The 19,907-nt window shown below is 60.2% G+C and overlaps 5 protein-coding genes across 5 annotated transcripts; 2 read left to right on the forward strand and 3 right to left on the reverse strand.

Moving 5' to 3' along the window:
* Window positions 1-89: 89 nt before the first annotated feature.
* BXZ73DRAFT_90249 (P-loop containing nucleoside triphosphate hydrolase protein) lies at window positions 90-2,892 on the forward strand (the record flags this gene model as incomplete). The annotated part of the gene is made up of 10 exons (XM_048025569.1): window positions 90-394; window positions 442-466; window positions 612-1,053; window positions 1,104-1,226; window positions 1,374-1,507; window positions 1,558-1,902; window positions 1,959-2,138; window positions 2,192-2,579; window positions 2,638-2,734; window positions 2,784-2,892. 10 exons carry the CDS (start codon window positions 90-92, stop codon window positions 2,890-2,892), a joined length of 2,148 nt encoding a protein of 715 aa, XP_047877375.1.
* Window positions 2,893-4,501: 1,609 nt separating this feature from the next.
* Window positions 4,502-5,908, forward strand: BXZ73DRAFT_77854 (uncharacterized protein; the record flags this gene model as incomplete). The annotated part of the gene is made up of 5 exons (XM_048022741.1): window positions 4,502-4,678; window positions 4,742-4,970; window positions 5,030-5,192; window positions 5,267-5,713; window positions 5,773-5,908. The coding sequence occupies 5 exons, from the start codon at window positions 4,502-4,504 to the stop codon at window positions 5,906-5,908; spliced, it is 1,152 nt and encodes a 383-aa protein (XP_047877376.1).
* A 564-nt stretch (window positions 5,909-6,472) lies between these two features.
* BXZ73DRAFT_101777 (NAD-P-binding protein) lies at window positions 6,473-7,438 on the reverse strand (the record flags this gene model as incomplete). The annotated part of the gene is made up of 5 exons (XM_048015009.1): window positions 6,473-6,606; window positions 6,664-6,733; window positions 6,798-7,031; window positions 7,090-7,339; window positions 7,401-7,438. 5 exons carry the CDS (start codon window positions 7,436-7,438, stop codon window positions 6,473-6,475), a joined length of 726 nt encoding a protein of 241 aa, XP_047877377.1.
* A 2,125-nt stretch (window positions 7,439-9,563) lies between these two features.
* BXZ73DRAFT_47662 (G-alpha-domain-containing protein) lies at window positions 9,564-11,853 on the reverse strand (the record flags this gene model as incomplete). Its single annotated transcript, XM_048019915.1, has 9 exons — window positions 9,564-9,613; window positions 9,670-9,789; window positions 9,844-9,957; window positions 10,015-10,189; window positions 10,326-10,384; window positions 10,437-10,573; window positions 10,635-11,292; window positions 11,352-11,372; window positions 11,634-11,853. The coding sequence occupies 9 exons, from the start codon at window positions 11,851-11,853 to the stop codon at window positions 9,564-9,566; spliced, it is 1,554 nt and encodes a 517-aa protein (XP_047877378.1).
* Window positions 11,854-12,680: 827 nt separating this feature from the next.
* Window positions 12,681-19,712, reverse strand: BXZ73DRAFT_90252 (peptidase family C50-domain-containing protein; the record flags this gene model as incomplete). The annotated part of the gene is made up of 21 exons (XM_048025570.1): window positions 12,681-12,921; window positions 12,980-13,144; window positions 13,198-13,907; window positions 13,961-14,595; window positions 14,644-14,883; window positions 14,934-15,027; window positions 15,085-15,217; window positions 15,264-15,323; window positions 15,376-15,831; window positions 15,888-16,006; window positions 16,060-16,213; window positions 16,275-16,461; window positions 16,514-16,621; window positions 16,677-16,790; window positions 16,845-17,184; window positions 17,237-17,734; window positions 17,783-18,244; window positions 18,295-18,545; window positions 18,600-18,750; window positions 18,802-19,434; window positions 19,482-19,712. The coding sequence occupies 21 exons, from the start codon at window positions 19,710-19,712 to the stop codon at window positions 12,681-12,683; spliced, it is 5,982 nt and encodes a 1,993-aa protein (XP_047877379.1).
* Between the last annotated feature and the right edge of the window lie 195 nt (window positions 19,713-19,907).

Here is a 19,907-nt window from a genome sequence, read left to right on the forward strand (position 1 = left end):
CCACTGCTCTGCCTCGCCTGCTTTTGTTCTGCCACGACGCCCTCGCGCGCTCCCACTCCTCTGCTCTTTCTTCTCCTCCCCCGCTCAGAATGGCAAGAGGTCGTCGCTGGGGCCGCCCGCGCAGCAACCGTGAGGGCCTCTTTGACCCCGCAGACACCACCCGCGTCAAGCACACTCGCATCGGCATCTGGGATCTGTACGAGGAGACGAACCCCGCGCTCGACCATGTCCCCGGCTCATCATGGTTCGAGAGGACGGTTGAGGCGTACGAGTGCCTGCCCTACCTTGTCCGCATGGTCTCCGACGTCCTCGCCATCCGGAGCTGCTGGATCATCCTCATCTCGTATGCCACCGCCGAGGTCCTTCACTCCCTCATCCCCGCCGCCTCCCTATGGTGAGCCCGCTTGCGTTGCATTCCATTCGCGCGCTGAGATTTTGCAGGTACTCTGGGCAGCTCATCCACATCGTACGTCCCTCCTCCCTCCAACCTTCCATTGCCATTGCCGACTCCTGCACCAAGCGCACCTTCCCATTCACGCATCCGCACACCGTCTCCTTCATCACAAGTGTAACAAGACGCGCATGAGCTGACCCAGTGCCACACTGTCTAGCTCCAAACTGCGATCGACACCCGCACCGTCGACGCCGACGCCCTCTTCCGCATTTCTCTCGCCCGCGTCGCCTGCTCCGTCGCACGCCGCATCCTCAGCCACGCCCTCGCCGAGCTCCGCGGGCCACTATCCCGCCGCCTCAAGGCCCAGTTTTCCCTCCACCTCTTCCGCGCACGCGCGCGCCTCGACCTTCCCACCTTTGAGGACCCGCTCGTCCAGCGCCAGCTCGAGGAGGCCTCCTCGACGTCCGGTAGCATCGCGTACGACACCCTCATGATGGCATCGAGCATCGTCTCGACGCTCGTCCAGGTCGTGTCCCAGATTTCTGTTCTCGCGCAAGTTCTCGGTGGACAGCGCGACGGCATCCTGCTCGCAATACTAAGCTTTGCGACCTCGATCAGCGACTGGGTCACGCGATGGAACGCGTTTACGACAGAGAAGGGTGCGTCTTTTCGCTGCTGGTTGACTATATGCATGTTCATCGTCCACTAGTGTGGGCTGCGACGACCAAGGACAAGGACTACATCCAGATGGTCGGCATGAAGCACGTCGTCAACAACATGGAGCACCGGAAGGAGTTCATCTCGGGCAACCTGGCCGAGTTCATGACGAAAGGCGAGTTTGAACTGCTTTTTGCGCAGAGCATCTTTGCAAAAGGATGCGTTCGAGGACACGTTCGTCGCACGGATCGCCCTCATGCTTGTCTTGGATATTGATGGTCTCCTAGGATTGCTCTTTCATCGTTACTTATACGTGTTACAGAGTTCGAGGAAGTGTCAAAACGTGTCGGTCCAGACAATGCGGTCGATTTCAGTGAGCTTCGGCGCGCGACCCAGAGTCGCCAACGTCTCAGTATCTTTAGCCTACTCAAGGACCCCATACATGAGTTACCCCAGGCGCGTCCCCCTGCCACATCCTTCAGCGCACCGTCTAAACTATGTCGCAGATCGTGTTTACGTTACGAGCGGTCCAATACCCTGCCTCGATGCCAGTGTCGCTCGCGTCCCTCAATCTCTTGCAAAACACGACCGCGCACTTTGCGTTCACTGTCTGGCGCTTCTTCGACCAGACGAGTTCAATCACCGAACAGCTGTCTACGGTACGCAAACTATACGAAGTCACAAAGATCTCAAATCGCATCCAAGACGGAACCAAGCCGTTCCCCGAGGATGCGCAGAAGATCAAATATGGCGTCGCACTTGAGTTCCGTAATGTGTCGTTCCGGTATCCCGGGTCGGACATGTACGCGTTGAAGAACGTGTCGTTCAAAATCGCTGCCGGGCAGCTATGTGTACGTCTACCTGTTCAGAGGCGGCAAGCGTGAACTCATGAACTGTAACTTTTTAGGTCATCGTAGGGGCGAATGGATCAGGGAAGAGCACCATCCTCAAGCTCGTCGTACGACTGTACGACCCCGACGAGGGCCAAATCCTGCTGGATGGACAAGACATCCGCACGCTCAAGCTCTTCGACCTTCGACAAGCCGTCTCTGTTCTCTTCCAAGATTATACTCACTTTCCCCTTTCCGTACGTTTGCACCTCCTCTCTACTTGTCCTTCCTCTTATTCATGCACCCCAAGATCCGCGATAATGTAGCCCTCGGCGACCCCACGAACTTCCGCAACGACGAGCGCGTCACCGCCGCGCTCGAGCTCGGCGGCGCCTCCACCTTCGTCGCGCGCCTCCCTGACGGCGCCGACACGTATCTCGACCGTCCCGTGCGCGACTACTTCGCGGGCATGCCTCAGGGCACAACTTCGCTCTTCGGCCGTCCGATCGACTACTCGGGCGTGCGCAGCGCAGGGGGCATGGCCGCGCGCCAGGGCGGGCCGGCACTCAGCGGCGGGCAGATGCAGCGCCTCGCGGTCGCGCGGACGTTCATGCGCGCGGTCGTCGCCGAGGAGGCGCGCGTGGGACTGCTGCTGTTCGACGAGCCGAGCGCGTCGCTGGACCCGACGGCGGAGCATGGTGCGTGACTCTTGTATGCCAGAAGGACGGAGGCGGTGCTGACGTCGAGATTCTGCAGATCTGTTCGGGAGGCTGAGGGAGCTGCGGGGGAACAAGACGATGGTATTTTCGTCGCACAGGTTCGGAAGTTTGACGCGCCACGCGGATCTAATCTTGTGAGTGTTGACGTTGTTTTGCGCGAGCGGCTACTTACGTTGAGCGCAGGTATATGAACGACTCGGTGATCGTGGAGGAGGGCACGCATGACGAGCTGATGCAGAAGCAGGGAGAGTATGCGCGGATATGGATGTTGCAGGCGCAAGCATTCCTGTGACTCTAAGATTCCGCATGTACGTACTATCTGCTCTGTCTGATGCTTCACGATATGATCCGTGCAACGTCGTATCAAGGACACAGAGAGTGAAGGATAGAGGGAGCGGAGCGAGTCATGGCGATTGACAACATCGGTACAGAATGGGGGAGACTTGCTTCTGGTGCAGCGCAGCTTGGGCGCTTCGTTGACCCTGGGGCGTCTCCCTACCGCCGGCACCGGACGCGATCCTCCTCATCACTTTCTAAGTACTCCCCAAACGTGCGAATTGGCAAGCGAATTTTGAAATCGTAAGTCCGCTACCCCTTGTGATCCGCAATCTCACAGGATGATGGTTCTGCACACTTTGACGAAGAGCATTTCCGACGGCGATGCGAACCAGTGTGCACACCGTCGGCTCACCCGCCCCGACCTCTTCGTCTACTTCAATGGGAGTGCTGAAATTACTACGTTCCCTGAGCCATCGGAAGCGGAAGAAACGGTCCTTGACAGTGCCACGAGAGCCGGTATCGAAGTCGCGCACACTCTCAAACTCTTCGCTGGCAGAGTGTCCAGTGCCGACATCATCAACTCACTGCAATTCGAAATGAACTCGGACCACACACGCCAAGAACGAGTGCCCACTGCCCAGGCTTCACGGTACGCACGCCGGGCGGTACCCCGCCTGGCGTCGCGTCCGCACGCGGGCGGCACATGAACTGTGTCCTTCCCTGCCCCGTGCCGGCCGTGGCGTCGAAGGCCCGCGCGACCGCACGCGCACCCCAAACGCAATGTGATTACTGTCGTGCGCGCACCACAACCGCTTATCCCATTTGCTGCCGCCCGCGTTCAACCGGGTGCCGAGGTGGAGGCGCCACCACCTCAAGTTACAGCAACTTGTATATAGTCGCAGGAGAGGGCCATGGGAGTGCGAAGTCCTTCTGGTGAGTATTCGAGATACCAGTAGATGCAGGGGATGGCTGACGAGGGAGCGCTGTGCTGGACTCAATTGGATGTTTAGTCGAGCACACTTAGATGTGTCAGTGCACCTCCAAGTCGTCCATTGATGCTCGCCAATTGGGCGCAAATCTGCCTGCGGCTGGACGAAAACGCTGTCCGCGCTCCACCTTCTTCACGATATACTGTACTGCGCCCGAGTGTTCGGATCCTCGGGGCGCCATTCATATATCTTGTACGAGACGAAGTACTGGCAATGAGGCCATCCGTAAGTCTTGCTATGTTCTAAAGCTTCTAAAACCTCTAATTTTTTGTGGATAGGCTGGCAGTATACGTGGACTACGCGATAAGGCCACACGTGAATACGACGTTTCGTCCAATTGTGCGCGCGCGCACCGCGCGACCTGGGTCCTGCGCATTGCCCGCCCGCATTATCGGTTCCGGCCGCCTGGCGCGCGCCCGGGTTCTTCGTCCCTCACCACGCCTCCTCCACTCGGTTCCTCCATCTCTCCACAGTTTTTCCTCCCGTCGTGGATTTCCATGCCATGCTGCGGTCACACGGTGCGCTCCAGCGCTCGGGCGATGCCATCATGCAATGCACTATATAGGCACCGCGGGCACTGTGCTCGACCCGTCTTGCCACAGACGTTCTCCATTCCCGCTCTCCCACCAAATCATGAGAGCCTGGGGCTCTTTCTTATCTCCTCTCTGCTCTGCCGCTTCCCTCTTGGCCGCCGTTCACGCTCAGCAATATCAAGGCACGCCATCCGCAAATACCCTTCCCCCTGTCGACGGCGCCACGGTAGAGTTCTTCCGGATCAACGACACCTTGGGCCGGAATAGCACTTTAATCGTGAGCAGCTCTCCCTCTTCCCGCTTCGTTTTGTATTGAATCTGACGAGTCCGATATCGACAGAACTACTTTTCCTTGGACAGCGATCACGACCGGAGCAAAGTAACACGCGCTCTTCTCATCAACACCGCGTTTGACGGGCGGCCCGACATCCATTTCCGCGCCGCGCGAGATGCTCGGAACCTCGCGACGCTCAACAATAGCGCAGTCCAGCGCGAGACCGCAGCCATCCTTGTCCCTCTCTGGTTCGATCCTGGCGACAACGTTCAGGGCGATGCATTGGTGTGGACAGGTAAACCCCCCTTGATCCCAGGGTACATCCATCTGACCCGCTCACCGCGATGGGAATAGAGGGCGCGAACTATTCGACCGGCGATGACAACCTCCATCCAGCCGACCGTGCGGTCTCCTCCTTCGACGTCATGGACCAAATCCTCCAATGGTTCGACTCCGAATACCCGAACCTGGCCGAGATCGTCGTCGCGGGCCACAGTCTCGGCGGCCAAGCCACCCAGTCCGTCCCGCTCCCTCCTCTTCGTCCCGCTAGCCTGTATCTCACCCCTGACCCTCCGTTCCTCTCCCACCCAGCCGACACGCCGCGGTCGGCGCCGTCCTTCCCCTACGCCCCCAAGTGAAAGTAGTCCACTACATCGCCGACCCGTCCTCCTACGTCTGGCTCTCCCGCTCCCGCCCCGGCCCGCTCCCACGTTCCCACTGCCCAGGGTTCGACGACTGGCGAGACGGGCTCTCGAACTACCCGCTCGATTACTCGGCAGAGCTCGTCGCAGCGGGCGCGGGCGCGGTGCTCGCGCGCTTCCAGATCCGGAACGTCGTCTTCGCGCACGGCCTGAACGACACGGGCGAGAACGCGGCGACCTGTGGGCCGTTCACGACGGGTGCCACTCGGAAAGACCGCATGCTGAACTTCATCAAGGAGTTCCCCCCGGACCCGGAGGATAATGTCGACTTCCTTCCCGGAGTCAGCCACAACACCCATGAGGTGTTCACGTCCGAGGCGGGCGTGCAACGGCTTTTGTGAGTGTTTTTATGATGTCCGGTGTATCGTTGAACACTCATCATGCCTTGGTGTGCAGCCTTGACAACTTCGACGGTTCTGGTTGGCGTGCGCCCGACATGGGCCCACGCCAGACTAGCTTTGACAGTCCCGACCCCGGTCCGCGGGATCACAAGCATCGATACGAGATCTTACCCCACGAGCTGTGCTCATAGACATCGTTTTAGACATAGACGTAACGAACTCTTGTATTCATCCCCCACGGCACACACCTTCCGATGAGTTTAAAGAACATGCTAGACTCGATGAGTTCTTGAGTGACCTTGAAAATCTCTGCGAAGCCAGTCACCACCGGAAACGCGGCGTCTGGTGCACCCAGTTCTGCAACATTTGGCGTGAGTGAACTTCAGAGGAGAAAGCGTATCGTTCTGCAGATACATAATCTAAGCACGTCAAACGCGACTTCAGTGGAGATACCTTCGTGATTTTCTGGGACGAGACACGTTTCGGCGAGGGAGAAATGAGAGCGTGGTCATCGTGAGTGTCGAGGTACGCAACGTGCGGTGGGAACCTTGGCGGACGTCGGAAGACAGTGGAGGTGCTGCAGGAGTTCAAAGAGTAGGAAAATGCGATTCCAATAGAAGGAGATGAACTGGTTCCTCAGAATGGACTCGAGCCAAGTTCGGGCTCGCGAGGAAAATAAGTCCTGTCGCATGAGCTATATATCTAGTACCACAAGTAGCGCCGGTCGGGCCAGCTGGGAATCGAGGGGAGGTACTCTACCAGGGCACGCGCTTTCCCGTGTACTCGATGAACGATCCTGAATCCTCGTGCTTCAGTCCCTGGGCTACTTTGATGATACCTCCAACTCCCGTAGACACAGGTAGCTGTCCAGCGCCAGCTCCGCCCATATCTACAAGAAGACATCCTGTTATGACCAAAGCGGGAGCCACCGGAGCACGACACATACCCGTCTCCAACCACCCAGGGCACATCACAATGACCGTGAGGTCCGGGTAAGAGTCCGCGAGCTTGCCCGTCTGCGCATCATGCATCAGCTTCGCCAACATACAACGCGAGCCGCGAACTTCGCCGAACACGCACCAGCATGTTGAGCGCCGCCTTCGAGATCGAGTACGACGAGTGCTGGTTCTGCGGCTTCCGTGATGCGATGCTACCCATCGTGCTAGAGACGTTCACGATGGCCTTCTTCCCGCCACGCGCGACGAGCGGCGCAAACGTCTGGACCATGAGCGCCGGGCCAATGACGTTGGTTCGGAACGCGGCCAGCATGTTGTCAACGGTCATGACGGGCGGGGAGTCCCCCCACCCCGGGTTCTACGCAATACGCAGTCAGCCTCAGAGGGGAGAGAAATCTTCAAACCTATGCACGTACGATACCGGCGTTGTTGATCAAGTAGTCGATGCCGCGCTCGCCGAGAGCCGCCTTTGCCTCGGCCGCGGCAGCCTCGATCGACGCGGAGTCGTTGATGTCGAGTGCGATGATGTGCAACGTGCCCTTTCCAGGGCCCGCGAGAGCGTGAAGGGATGCTGCGTCGACAGGATTGCGACACGCGCCGAAGACCTCGTTGGAAGGAGATTGCAGAAGCTGGTTCACTAGCTCAAGACCGATACCCCGATTGGCGCTGTGTGGAAAGAACATGTCAGATTGAGGGATAAGACAACAAGTATGGCAGAGAGGCTAACCCGGTTATGAACCAAACAGTCGGTGCGAGGCTATCCATGGCGAGAAGACAAGAGGGACAGATGCGGGGCGTTGTCCAACAAGCCACGTCCCACTGTGCTATTATAAGTATGTAGGCCGAGCCTCGGGCGGGAGGTGGGGATCGAGATGTGTAGTCAGCGAATGCGCTCGGAAGCAAGCAAACCACGTAACCACAACCTAATCCGCGCACAGCGATGGTTCCATTCTAGCGCAAGGCGTTGTCGAGACGTGAGCTGCGTGGGTGCGCATGCGGATATGGGCGCTCTTGGTCAGCACCGGCCGTTATATGTGGGTACCAGTGATAAATCGATAATCGATAAGTACTCAATGCAATTTACCCGCGTCAAAAGGGCGGCCCACGGCGAATGGAGTGGAGCAAAGGAAAACCTCCACCTGTGGCTGACTAACGTGAGAGCGATAAAGTCAATCCGCAGCAAATCACGCACACGACTTGTGACTATAGAGCACTGTAAAGAAGACTGGGAAATGAGCCTGCGCTGAAGGAAGAGCAATTATGACATGGCTACGGGGTGCAGGAATAGGCAAGCTTTGAGCAGTGACAGTCCGAGTGCTGGATCCGGACGTGCTGTGACGGCGCGTCGGAGGTGATTAATATTTGATTCCCACGGTGCACTCAAGCAGCGCGCTTGTCTTCCTCGCGCTTCCTCTACTCCGTTACAGCACCAGCGACCTTCCAGAACGACGAAGCTGACATACTACCGTGTAAATTTCCATGTAGTACCCACACTGACAGACAGCCTTCGATCGCGCCTGCAAGCCGGCTCGCGGGTACATCATCTCTTCGAGTCCGAGTCACAACCGAGTCAAGTCTTTTCTTCGCTGACGCTGAACGTTCAACGTTTCAACGCGTACTTGCGCATACCCTACCCACGCATCAGCTCCTGTCGAGCCTCGGCGAACCGCGGCGCGATTGGGCACGTTCGGCTGCATCATGTCTGCCAAGGAGCGCAGGGACGGCCTTGACGAGAGGATATCGGAGCTCTGGTGGCGCGCGCGCCGCCGCGATCTGAGGAAAGCGCTCGAGGAAGTAGTATGGATAATGGAGTCCGGAAGGCAAGTGGGGGATTTGAAATACAGGCGGCCGCGGTGAATGCGCAGAGACGTGTGAGTGCAACCTGAGGCCTTGAGGCCCGAAGGCCTGAGGAGCGATGGGGTTGTGATGCTGATTTCGGAGAGAGGGTCACAGCGACTGGCGAGGCTCCGATCGGCTCGCACAGGCGAGCCGGTGTCCGCCCCCGCTCCAACCTCACGGCGAACATTTTCTAACTTCTCATTCCTTGCACACTGCGTGGCACCTTTGGTGTGCTCGATAATGCGTCCTTTGCGAGTGAAGGCGCGAACGGGAACAAGTTTCTCGAGGTTCAAATTCATCCGCCCGGGCTGCCGACTCATCAGAGCCTCGCGAGTCGCGACTCTCGACGCTTTCGTCTCGATCGCTGGACGCTGTGACATCCGCCACACTGCAAGCCCTCGGATCGCGAGTCCCAAGTGCAGTTCAGACTACAAGAACGAAATGAAACTCCTGTACATTATTCCACCTGCACCGCCCCCCTGGATACCCGTGGCCAGCATCCAGATATCCAGCACCCGCCTTCGCGAACTCATCGACGTTGACATCACCGACGTGCGCGCTGGCCACCGCACGTCCACGTGCGGCAAGTCCGACGGTTTCAGTGAACTCAAACCGTATACTTAGGCATGGACCCGAGCTCAGCCGCTCGCGATGGCCCGAAGAAGCCGCCCATCGCACTCGCGTTCACGGCCTCATTCGCCGAGACGGGGGGACACATGAATAACGGGCGCGCACGGCGCTCGTGGGTAGGTAAGATATGGCGGGACAAGTACATAGCAAATAAGATATAACGACGAGATCGGCGCAGATCGCACGGGCCTATGCTACAGATACAGAGCGACAGACGGATAGAGATGGGAGGAAATGGTCCCAATTTTACTCGTAGGACGAGGCAGGGAGGCCGGGGCAGGCTAGTCTAGGTGGGGGCGCGTCGACGGGGACACCAGAGCAGAATAGCATGTGTGAGCGTGAAGGAGGGGCAAGGGGGCTGGAATTAGCATCGGTGGGGTGGCTGGGAAGATGAAGTCTAGACTAGGCGAATGAGTGCCTGCTATACAAAGTCGGCGCGGCGTAGATTGTGCCGTAGGACACCGTCGCGCACTACAAGACTATCAGCGCTCGCACACGGACGACCGGAGGGGGAGGGGGGTACGTACTGGACGCAAGCGTCGCCGCCGTGCCCTTGGTGTCGATACACGTCGTGACGTAGCCGTAGAAGGGCCGGTTCGGCTGTGGGGAGTACTCCCGGTTCTGGTCGCGGAACTTGTTGTGCAGATCTGCCCGTGGTCGTCAGCGAGAAGGACATGCAGGTGACGTGTAAGAGGGCGCACAGCGGGCGAGGACCTGCGCGTCGTTCTCGCGCTCGCCAAAGCTCGGCAGGTACTTGTTCACCTTGACACCCGCGTTAATCTTCTTCTCGAGCAGGTCGAACTTGTTCAGGAAGACTGCGGGGCTCTATAGTGAGCTGATCGCCACCGGCAATGAAGGGAGGGAACACGCACGGATGATGATGCACTTAGCGAGCAGCTTGGACTGGATGATGCCCCTCCAGAGCAGGAAGGAATCCTCGAGGCGGTTCACACGCCGGTCCTCGGCGAGGAGCTCGTCGAAGCACGAGATGGGCGCGAGGAAGAGGATCGCGTTCGCGTCATCAAAGAACGGGTACCACGCCGCGCGCTGTCGGGGTCAAACGGCGTCAGTCACGATCATCACCGCGGGCGCGAAAAGGAGGGGCACGCAAAGGACGGTCTCAAAACCGAGACCGCCCGGCGACAGGTACGGTCCCGAATAAGAGAGAAGAACGGCTACGCACCGCAGTCCGGGACCCGCCGACGTCGTAAATCATCCAATCCCGCCCAACCTCCGTCGTCGCTGGATTAGGTACTGATAGTGAGTGATGAGTGCGCGTGTAACAAAGAGGCACGGGCGCGGGACGCACCGTACTTTTCCATCGTAAGCTTGTACTCTTGGACGCCGACGGTGCGCAAGCGCGCGCGCACGATGTCCCCGTCCGTCGGCTCATAGTCGCGCTGGGCTATCCGCGCAATGTCATCGAGGAAACTGGGGGCGGGGTGCAAAAAGGTCAGCGACGGTTGGCCACACGCGGCGCGGCGCAACGTACAAGCCAGGGGCGAGCTCCATCTTGATTCGCCGCCGCCGCAAAAGCTCTCGGACGGCGCAGTCCGCCCAGAGAGCTAGCATGTCCTCCGCGCAACTCGCGATGATCTCCTTCGCGGACTCCAAGCGTTCCGTAGGCAGCCCCGTACGCTCCGTTCCAGACTCCTCCCCTCGGCGACCGGAAGCGGACTTGAGGACGTCGCGCCATGCGGCGTTGGCGCGCACGTAGTATTCAGCGGGTCGCCGGCGCGCAGTGCCTGAAGCAGCGGGATCGAAGGGGGCTGCGGCGAGAGTGTCGTTGGCCTGACCGAGGGGGGAGCCGGGGATGTCATCGAGCTCGTCTGTCGCAGCACCAATAAGCATCTTGAGGTCGGCCTCGACCTGGCGGAGGGGGGCCAATCTCAGCTTGAGCAAGGAGTGGTTAGGGGTGAAGTGTAACGGAGGGCCGTCAGGTGAGAAGGAGGGATCGGGGACAATATCGTTGGGTGGACGGCTGAAGGGAGTGGCGGAGGGCGAAGTGGGACCGGTAGGGGACTTGGTCATGTTCTGAGAGAGGAGGTCGATGATCTGGTTGATGGAACGGACGAGGTTGAGCTGGATGACGGCTCGCCAGGAGGTGCGTTCGGCATGCCATGCTTTGGGAGCGAACGCGAGCTGGAAGTCTACCGGTGGGAGATGAAAAGGGCATTCACAAGGGCGGAAATGGGAGAGAAGGACGTACTCTTGAGCGTGGTAGATTTGCCTGTGAGGAGAGATCAGTTTGGGAGCGAAGGGGGGCAGTGAAGGCTGGGAGAACGGGGGTAGGCGCCGTAGGTGCGGTGCAGGGCCAGAAGGAAAGGGAGAGCGGGCTGGGTCTGGCAGATGGTTGTGCAGCAGATGGGGAGCAAAGAGGGCGGTGAATGGGCGAGGGGACGGCGAGGGGTGATGCTCGTTCGCAATGAATGGCAAGGGGTGGACGGAGGGCAGGGGTCGCAAGAGGTGGGGAGCAAGAGAGGGCACGCACCGGACTCGCTCTGGCCGAGGAGGAGGAGCTTGAACATGGCTTTGTTGCGCTTCCAGGCGAGACGGTCAAGCTTGATGGTCTCCTCAATCTCGTCGTTGACGCGCCTTGCGTCTGACTCGCGGGCGAGGCGGGCAGCGCGGTCGATGGGAGATTCGCCGGGGGGCGGGGCGAGGGCGGCTGCAAGAGGGTCATCGTCGGCGGAGTGGCGGATGGCATGCATCGGGCAGGACGGAGGCGGAGGGGGGAAGGACGAGGACGATGGCGAGAAGGAGGAGGTAAGTATATGCGCGCGCTCAGGAGGCCGCCGCCCGTGACCGCCCGGCGCTTGCCGCGATGCTAACCTTCATCCGCCCTCCTCCGCCCGGCCGCAATCAGATCTCCCGCACTAGAGCTCGTCCGACTGGCAGCTCTTGGCAGCTCAGGCGCTCGACTCCGACTCTGACCGCCCATTACACGGTCCTACTCGCTCATTCTCCTCGTTCGATGCCTCTGACCCTGGCTGGATACGTCCGGGATACGAACCGCGACAGGGCCACACATGAATCGACCGGCGATTGCATGGAGAGAGCATCCAGCCATTGGCCCGACCTTTCGCCAGTACGGGACACCTCCGCCCGCGCATTGGAGCATTCACGACCTGCCAAACGGGCTGCCAACAGACTGTCCGAGACGGGGCTGAAACTGAGAAACTCCAGCCTGGAAGCCCCGGATGAACTGTTCAGATCCGGGCAGCGCACGCTCGCCGACCCTGTCTCCCTCCCACTGGACCACCACACCCAGATCGGGCGTCCCGCGGCCCACAACGCCGCCTCCCGGGATCAGATCCAGCCTCCAGCCACGCCCGATCGCGCGAGATCACGAGCCACGAGCGGACATCTCACTGTACATGCCAGGAGGACAGGCAACTACAACACGGCCCATACCAACGTGCCAGATTACTTTCTGCGCGAGCCGGCCCCGTTGTCAGCACAACATATAAATACACGGGCGGCGCTGTCGCGGAAACATATAACGTGGCGAGCATCCAGTCCGAAACCATCCGTCCGTTCAAAGGTAGAACGGGATCCCGTACACGACCGGGGCCGCTCCCGTCAGGTACTTGAGCCTACACCCGTCCCGCGCCCGCGCCACCGCCTCGACGACCGACATCGCCCCCGTGCGCCGCGGCCCCGCCGCCCGCCACGCGCCCACCGCCGACGGCGTGAGCGCGAGGTCGTCAAAGACCGACTGCGCGACCTTGTCGATCTCCCGGTCCGTCACGTCCCACAGGTTCGCGACCAGCGTCGGGCTGTTGTCCGCGAGCGGCTCAGCATCCAAAAAAAGGAGAGACGGACGAGGGGACGCACCACCCGGCGAGCATGTAGTGGTACGGCGTCCCGGTCCGGTCCAAGTCCCCCATGTACTTCAGCGTTCCGGAGGAGCAACCCCAGAGCATCGTCGCGGCGCAGCGTGCGAGGTGCCGCACCTTGTGCGCCCGCACGTACTGCTCCCCACCCCCGTGGCCAAAATATCTGTGGGCTCGTCCTCAGCCGAACGCTCGACCGGCCCTTGTCCTGGCACTTACATGAACAGGTCCCGGTTCGTCAACGCATCCACCACCTGCTGCTCGCTCGGCGCACGCCCGACCACCCCGTCCCACCCCGCGGCCTTCATCCCCTTCAGCCACGGCTCGAACCTCGCCTGCGTCCCGCTCAAGTCCGCGCTCGGGTTCAGCACGAAGTACGTCTTGCGCGGGTCCACCGCCGCCCGGTCCACCACTCCCTCCTGCGGGCTCCCGTCCTCCCACTTGCGCCAGTGCGAGAACTCGAGCCGGTCGACGAGGAAGTCCATGCTCGGGATCCGGCTCACGCTCTTCCCCCGCAGCACAGGCAGCGACTCCCACGGGATCCCCTGCACGTTCTTGTCCAGCACCAGGAACAGGTGGCTGTCGTCATCCGTCCGCGCCTCACCCCGCGATCTCAGTCGTGACCCGTGCTCCTCGAGTGCGCTCCGGAGCTCGACCACCACTTGGTCTATGTCCACTTCGGACGTCGCGACCGGGATCCCGTGGAACTGGTAGAGGTCGAGGATGAAGTACACCAGATCTTCCACTTCCTCGTCCCGGCAGGAGGCCGGCAGCGCGGAGAAGCACTCCAGAAGACCGTCGTCCAGGCTGATCCGAGACTTCGGCTTCTTGTCCTGAAACACCAGATTTCCCTGGAAGACGGACTCCAGGCGCGACCTGAAAGCCGACAGGTCCTCGGAGTGAAGGTTCTGCAGAGAATCGAAGATGGTCTGTAGATCATAAGCGTAAACCACAATGGCATTGGAGCATCAGACGAACGAACCTTGAACGCCCCGAGCCAGCAGAACTCGATGTCGGCGAGCAGGTCCCGCAACCGCCCATCAAGCTCTGTGCGGGCTTTCCACCACGCCTGCCGCGCAGCCTTGTCTTCCTTATCGATGCTTCCCGCTTCCCGCGTCTTCTCCGTGCTAGCGTTGATGATGTTCTCCAGTTCCTTGATCACGTCATCGTACGTGAGATGCTCGTCTTCCTGGCCCTCGCGCCTCCCTCGCAGCGGTAGACAGAATATCAGCGGACGCCGACCGGCGCGCTGGCGCGTCACGAACATCGTCTGACGGTCTTCCGTCACGCTGATATTCACGACCGACCAGTGCGCGGGGAGTGTGTCGCACTGGCTGTGCGTCATCCGCTCGGAGTCGAAGCACTGCGCCTCGTACCGCTTCGACACCGCTTCCCAGTACGACTTCAGGTCGACGTCCATCGGCTCATCGTCTTCTGAGTCCAGAAGGGATGTTTCACTCCAGCGTGTTACTCGCTTGGCTTTCGATGGAGGAGGAAGGGGCGACCCGTTGGGGGTCATGAGTGGCCATTGCAGGCCGTCGGCGGCGTTCATGTTCAGGAACTTGTGCCGGACCACATCCAGCATTTCGCGTCGGAGTGTCGTCACGGTGGATGCGTCTGTGGTCTCGTTCAGCAACTTTCCCAAGATCCTATCCTCTGACTCACCAAGGAGTTGGGCGGCCAGTACCGGTGTGTACTCATCTCCACGACCCAGACTGGTACGGAACGTGCGTATCAATGCGAGACAGACGGCGGCCTCGCGCACGGAAGACACATGTCCACGCCGCGCAATGTATCCCATGTGCTCCCAGAACAGCCGCTCAGCGGTCGACAAGGTCTCAAGCATGTCTTGCGACGCAGGCGACGAGCCACCGTCTCCGGACATACCCATGGGAATAGTCATTGCTAGAAATCACATGAGCTTCGCTGCAACCTTAAGCATCCAATGTGCGCACCGGATTCTGCAAGCGAGCTCAGGAACATGTCCGCACGGAAACGCGAGTAAACTTCGTCCAAAGTCAACTTTGCGCGTAGAGCAACTTCTTCCGCCTGCACGACGGACGATCCAGTCAATGCTAACGCTTCATGCAGATGCTAGAGACTCACCTTGGCATCTGCGCTTTGTGGTAACTTTGCAAACCGTTCTAGTAAGCTCTGATACTCTGCACCCGACTCATGCAGAAGGGAGACTAGTGGCTCGATCAGCGAACTGCACAAGCGCGGACGGCAGAAGACGTTCCTTACTTTGATGACGCAGCACCCGTGCGAGCAACGACGGCGCCAACGTGCTCTCCTGCGGGTTCAAGCTCCTCCTCGGGGACGCGACCACCAACGACTTCCGGCCACTGCAGCAAGAATTAGGACGGCCGGAGATCAAACAATCGCGTGAAAACGCACCCGGTCGCCACCACCCCGTCCAGGGACGCAAACATCCCGCTCAGCTCGTCCAGTAGCACCGCCGCCTCTTCGAAAAGCTGCTGCGCCCCCTTCGCGTCCGCGCTCCGCTGGCTGTACCGCCCCAGCAGCCGCCGGACTTCGACCGCGTCCGGACCCTTGAGGTGCATGACGAGCGCGGCGGCCTCCATGAGCGCCACGTGGCCCTCCGGGAGCTGCCCGAGCTGGATGAGGAGCTCGCCCTGGAGCGCGCGCGCGCGGCTGACCATCACCGGGGCGTGCAGCGTCGTCGCGAGCGCGCGGGTCTGCGCGGCGAAGAACTCGGCTTCGCGCGCGGAGCCGCGTGCGGCGTACGCGTGCGCGAGTGAGAGGAGCGTCGCGAGCAGGCCCTCGGCGAGACGCCAGCCGGAGGAGTCGAGGTAGGCGGCGCCGTGCGACGCGCGGGGGTGATCACGCGTGCTTCGTGCGTCTGGGGAGCATGTGGGTCGGCATCGGGTTTGGGGGCGACTTCGAACGGGTTGTCTTCGGCGGGTTCTTTCGGTGCCAAGGGCTGGAGGCGGGAGATGGTTTCGATGGCGCGATTCCAGAGGCGGAGGGCTTGCGACAAGCCTTCGATCGAAGACGTGGGATCATCCTAAAAGGTGCCTCATCAGCACGGAGATTATGAACAAAGACGCACGTCCTTACTCGCGCATCCTGCACAGCGGCGTACGACAGCGCGGCTTGAGCAGCTCTCTCAAGAAGAGCTGCCCGCACACGGATCCGCTGTGCTGTAGGTAGACCCTTCTCCTCGACAAGCACGTCGGAGGCGGCCGCTACAGCGTCACAATATGTTATAGAGCTGGCCAGACGTTGTGATCAGACACCACAAACGTAACACCACAGTGAAAGGTGATACGTACGCTTTAAGCACCTCATCGGCGGCAGCCAAAGACTCGGAGTATCTTAACAGCAAGACAACGACAAGATCCTGCGGGAGGGACCCTGCGCGCGCGGCGGGAAGAACGTGGGCGAGGATGGACACCGCTTTTTCGGCGCGCCCAAGTTTGACGTACTCGTGGGCGGTATCGATAGTCAAGGACACATAGACTAGCAGAAGCTCATGAGCACTCCTTCTCCTTCTACGTCTGATAGAACACACCTTCAGAACCCATGCCGAGGTGACGTTCGGCCAATCGTCTCGCGGCATTGAGGAGTTGAATTCGGACGAGTACGTGGCCCACGAGCCCGATGAGATGCGAGACCATCCCTGTTAAACGTTTGGTTCGTTTCAAGAGCAACGGTCCTTATCGGCAACGACTCACGTATGAGCGAGACGAGCCTGTCGAAGTCCTCGAAATGCATCTTCCCTTGTACCGGCACTGACACACCGCCCTTTGGTGGCGACACGTCGACCACAGGTAGGTTAGGATCGAGTGCTGCGATACCATTAGCAACATTCTCTGTTCTCTAGAAACCACGCTAGAACTCACGCCTCCGCTTCTTGGGTGTCACAGGCGGCGCCCTCGTCCGCGTTACCGCGATCTTCGGGCGTGGCGCGGCCTTCGCGGCACCTCGCGTCGCACGCTTCGCAGGGGCCGCGGCCTGAAGATCTTTTGTCGCACGCCCACCGCCGAGGGAGGCTCGCACAGCCGCCGTGGGAAGCGCGGGAACCATCGCGCGGATGACCTTGCACGCCTCTTCAGCGTGCGCGACGACGGCGGGCACGACTGCAGGGTCGCGCGTGCGGTGCGCGTAGATGGCGCGCCAAAGGTGGAGGGACGCGAGGTACTCCGGGCAGTGCTGGGACAGGGACGCGTCGAGCGCGAAGGACTGGACGACACCAGGTTAACGAGCAGTACGAGAGGCAGCGGGGAGCACGGACCTGACGCGCGAGCAGCTGCTCAGCATCTTTGGCTAGCTCGGTGCTCCGCTCATCGGGCGACGCTTCCAGCCCTGCGTCCGGCTGGCATGCTAACTCGAGCCGTTTCAAGACCAACCGGACGTGCCGCACCGGCCGATCCTCCACGTCGTACACCAGCAAGGCGTCGTCAACGAGCTGCCTCAACACGTCCCTGACGCCCGGCTTCCATTTACTTTCTTCCAAGCTTGCGATCTGGCGCTCGATAAGCGCCCCATAGACGCAATTACACTCCGGACTAGTTTTAGCGTCGGAGAACCATGAGAGGGCGGAAACGGCGGTTGGGGGGAGGAGGAGCTCGCACGCCGCGACGTACGTCACCCGGTCGATGAGCACGCCGAGCTGCTTGAGAGCAGGACTATCAAAGAGCCGGACAATGGGCGTCTTGCGCGCGAGGGCCACAAGGTCGTGGTTCGCGAATGGGAAGGCTTTGATCCCTCTGACGAACGCATCGTACGCAGACTGGATAGCGTGTCAGCCGGAGATATATGCATAAAAAAGTATACGTACCCTGCGATCGCCGGTCTTGACATGGCAAACCCCCAAGAGTTCCCACCGACGGAACAGCTGCTCTTCGAGCTGCTCCCAATGCTCTTCTTTGCATGCGGCTTCTCCGTCGACGTCCATGGGGGTACTAGAGGTCTTGACCTCGTGGTACGCATCCAACGCCTGTTGACCTAGAGCGCACGCTTCCTCAACAAAAGGGGCGGCATGGTCATATCGACCGCTCTGGTGAAGCTGTCCAGCCAGATAGTAGTGGACTGCGGCCACGCAACGGGTATAATATGCAGCGGATATTGGAGAGACGGATCCCTCGGACAATGGTGATGAGGGTAACAGAGATCGTGCTCGTGAAAGAAGCGATCGTGCAGTTGAGTATGTGCCAGGGTTGTTCAGAGCGAAAGCTGTCCGTGCAAGAGTGAAGAGGCCCTCCAGGACGGGTCCAAGAAGATTGGTGGTTCGAGTATTGTGCTATGCACGATTATCAACAAAAAATCCATGCAAGACCACAAAAAGCTTACCGTGGTTATTGCTTCACAAAGAGCGTCAACGGCACCTTGGAGGATCGTGCGGCAAGTGGCCTTGACTTCAGGTGGATAGTTCGTAGTGTCGGACCGAGAGGGTTCAAGCGCTTTCATTGAAGCGCGGCGCAAGCGTTCTACCCCGCGCTTGACGCGCTCGGCATCGCTCCCGCTTTGAGCGAGTATGAGCCCACATCGCTTGATTGCCGCAGACCCTTCAGAAAGCTTTGAGGCGAAATCGGATGCATGCTCTACGGAACCGGGGGTCAACGATACTCCGCGGCGCCCAATAACAAGCATCCCACCTTGCCAATGCTCGAAGACAGCCAGTGCGCGAGCCAGGGTCGTCGCCAAGTCCGAAGCTTCGATGACCTTGCGGTCCTCTTCCGAGGCGGACGCGGCCCCCGCCGGCTGCGCAAAGCGACCGATGCTTTCAAGCGTAGCCAGATCACCAGCCTGGACACGTCCCTTAGCCAGGCGTACACTCGCGGGTGGGTCCGCACTCACCTGCCTCGCGAAGCGACTCCAGTACTCGCAGAAGCGAGCGAACGCTGGTCCCGCCATGAACTCCACCGCGTCCGGTCGAACCTGCGCCCTCGCGGCGAGGCGCGCGAAGGACGTCGTCACATGCGCCGCGTTCTCTTTGGGCCCGGACGAGGCGGCGTTCGCGTACATGGCGGCGAACTTGACGGCTTGTTCCCAGAACGTGGATGGGGCGATGACAGAGGGGCGCGTACACGTGAGACAGAGGAGCGCAAACAGACGGAGGGAGTATGCTGTTGATGGCAGGGGTGTTGAGGAGGCAAGGCGGGACGTTAGGGAGTACGCGCGTGTAAAGAGATGGTCGTGTTGTTTCTCGGGGAGTGCAGAGAATGTGGTAGACCAGGACAGAATCGTGGGGCTGTTTGGGTCGAGTAGGGCTGACGCAAGAGCACCGCGGTCGGTGGTGGTGTGTGAAAGGACTGCGAGCGCATGTAGATGATAGGCAGAGATGAGAGCTAGATGGATGTCTGAGATTTGGACATTGGGGATGGGAAGGGCGAGGAAGGTCAACGGGGAAGTGCTTGAAGGCGACGGTGCATCGTCTTGGTTAGCGCAGAAAGGATACATGTCTTGTAACAGACCGAGCGCCGCATGATACTATGCAAATGTCAGGGGGTGTGGATGGAGAGAAGCGAGGGACGCACCATGTCGAGACCAACGAGCTTTCCCACCACGCTCGACGCTGCCCTCTCGACATCGACCTGTCTAGGATCCAACATTCGAAGAGTCCCCAGCTCCTTCCGCGCAGTCGTTGCGTGCTTCGTGACAGAAGTTGCAGTGGTACGATCGGCCGCAGGCTTGGCCTCAGAGCCGGCTTTCGAGCCCGTCTCGAGGACGGCGGAGAGGCTCTTGGAGGCCGCATTCACAGCGCGCATCGCGCCTGCTTTGCGCTCTTCGAGAGTAAGCTCGGCATCTTTGGCCTTCCCCTTTCCATTCGATATCGTGAGCTTGGTGGCGAGTTTGTCGGCGAGGTCATCGGGAGACACTGCGACGGGGGCGGCGGTGGGCTTTGTTGTCCGTGTAGAGCGAGAGGTGGTTGGGCGAGTCTTTGGAGGCATCTTGGAGTCCGT

Source organism: Epithele typhae (assembly GCF_022376455.1).
Source record: "Epithele typhae strain CBS 203.58 chromosome Unknown BXZ73scaffold_27, whole genome shotgun sequence".
Lineage (NCBI taxonomy): Eukaryota > Fungi > Basidiomycota > Agaricomycetes > Polyporales > Epitheliaceae > Epithele > Epithele typhae.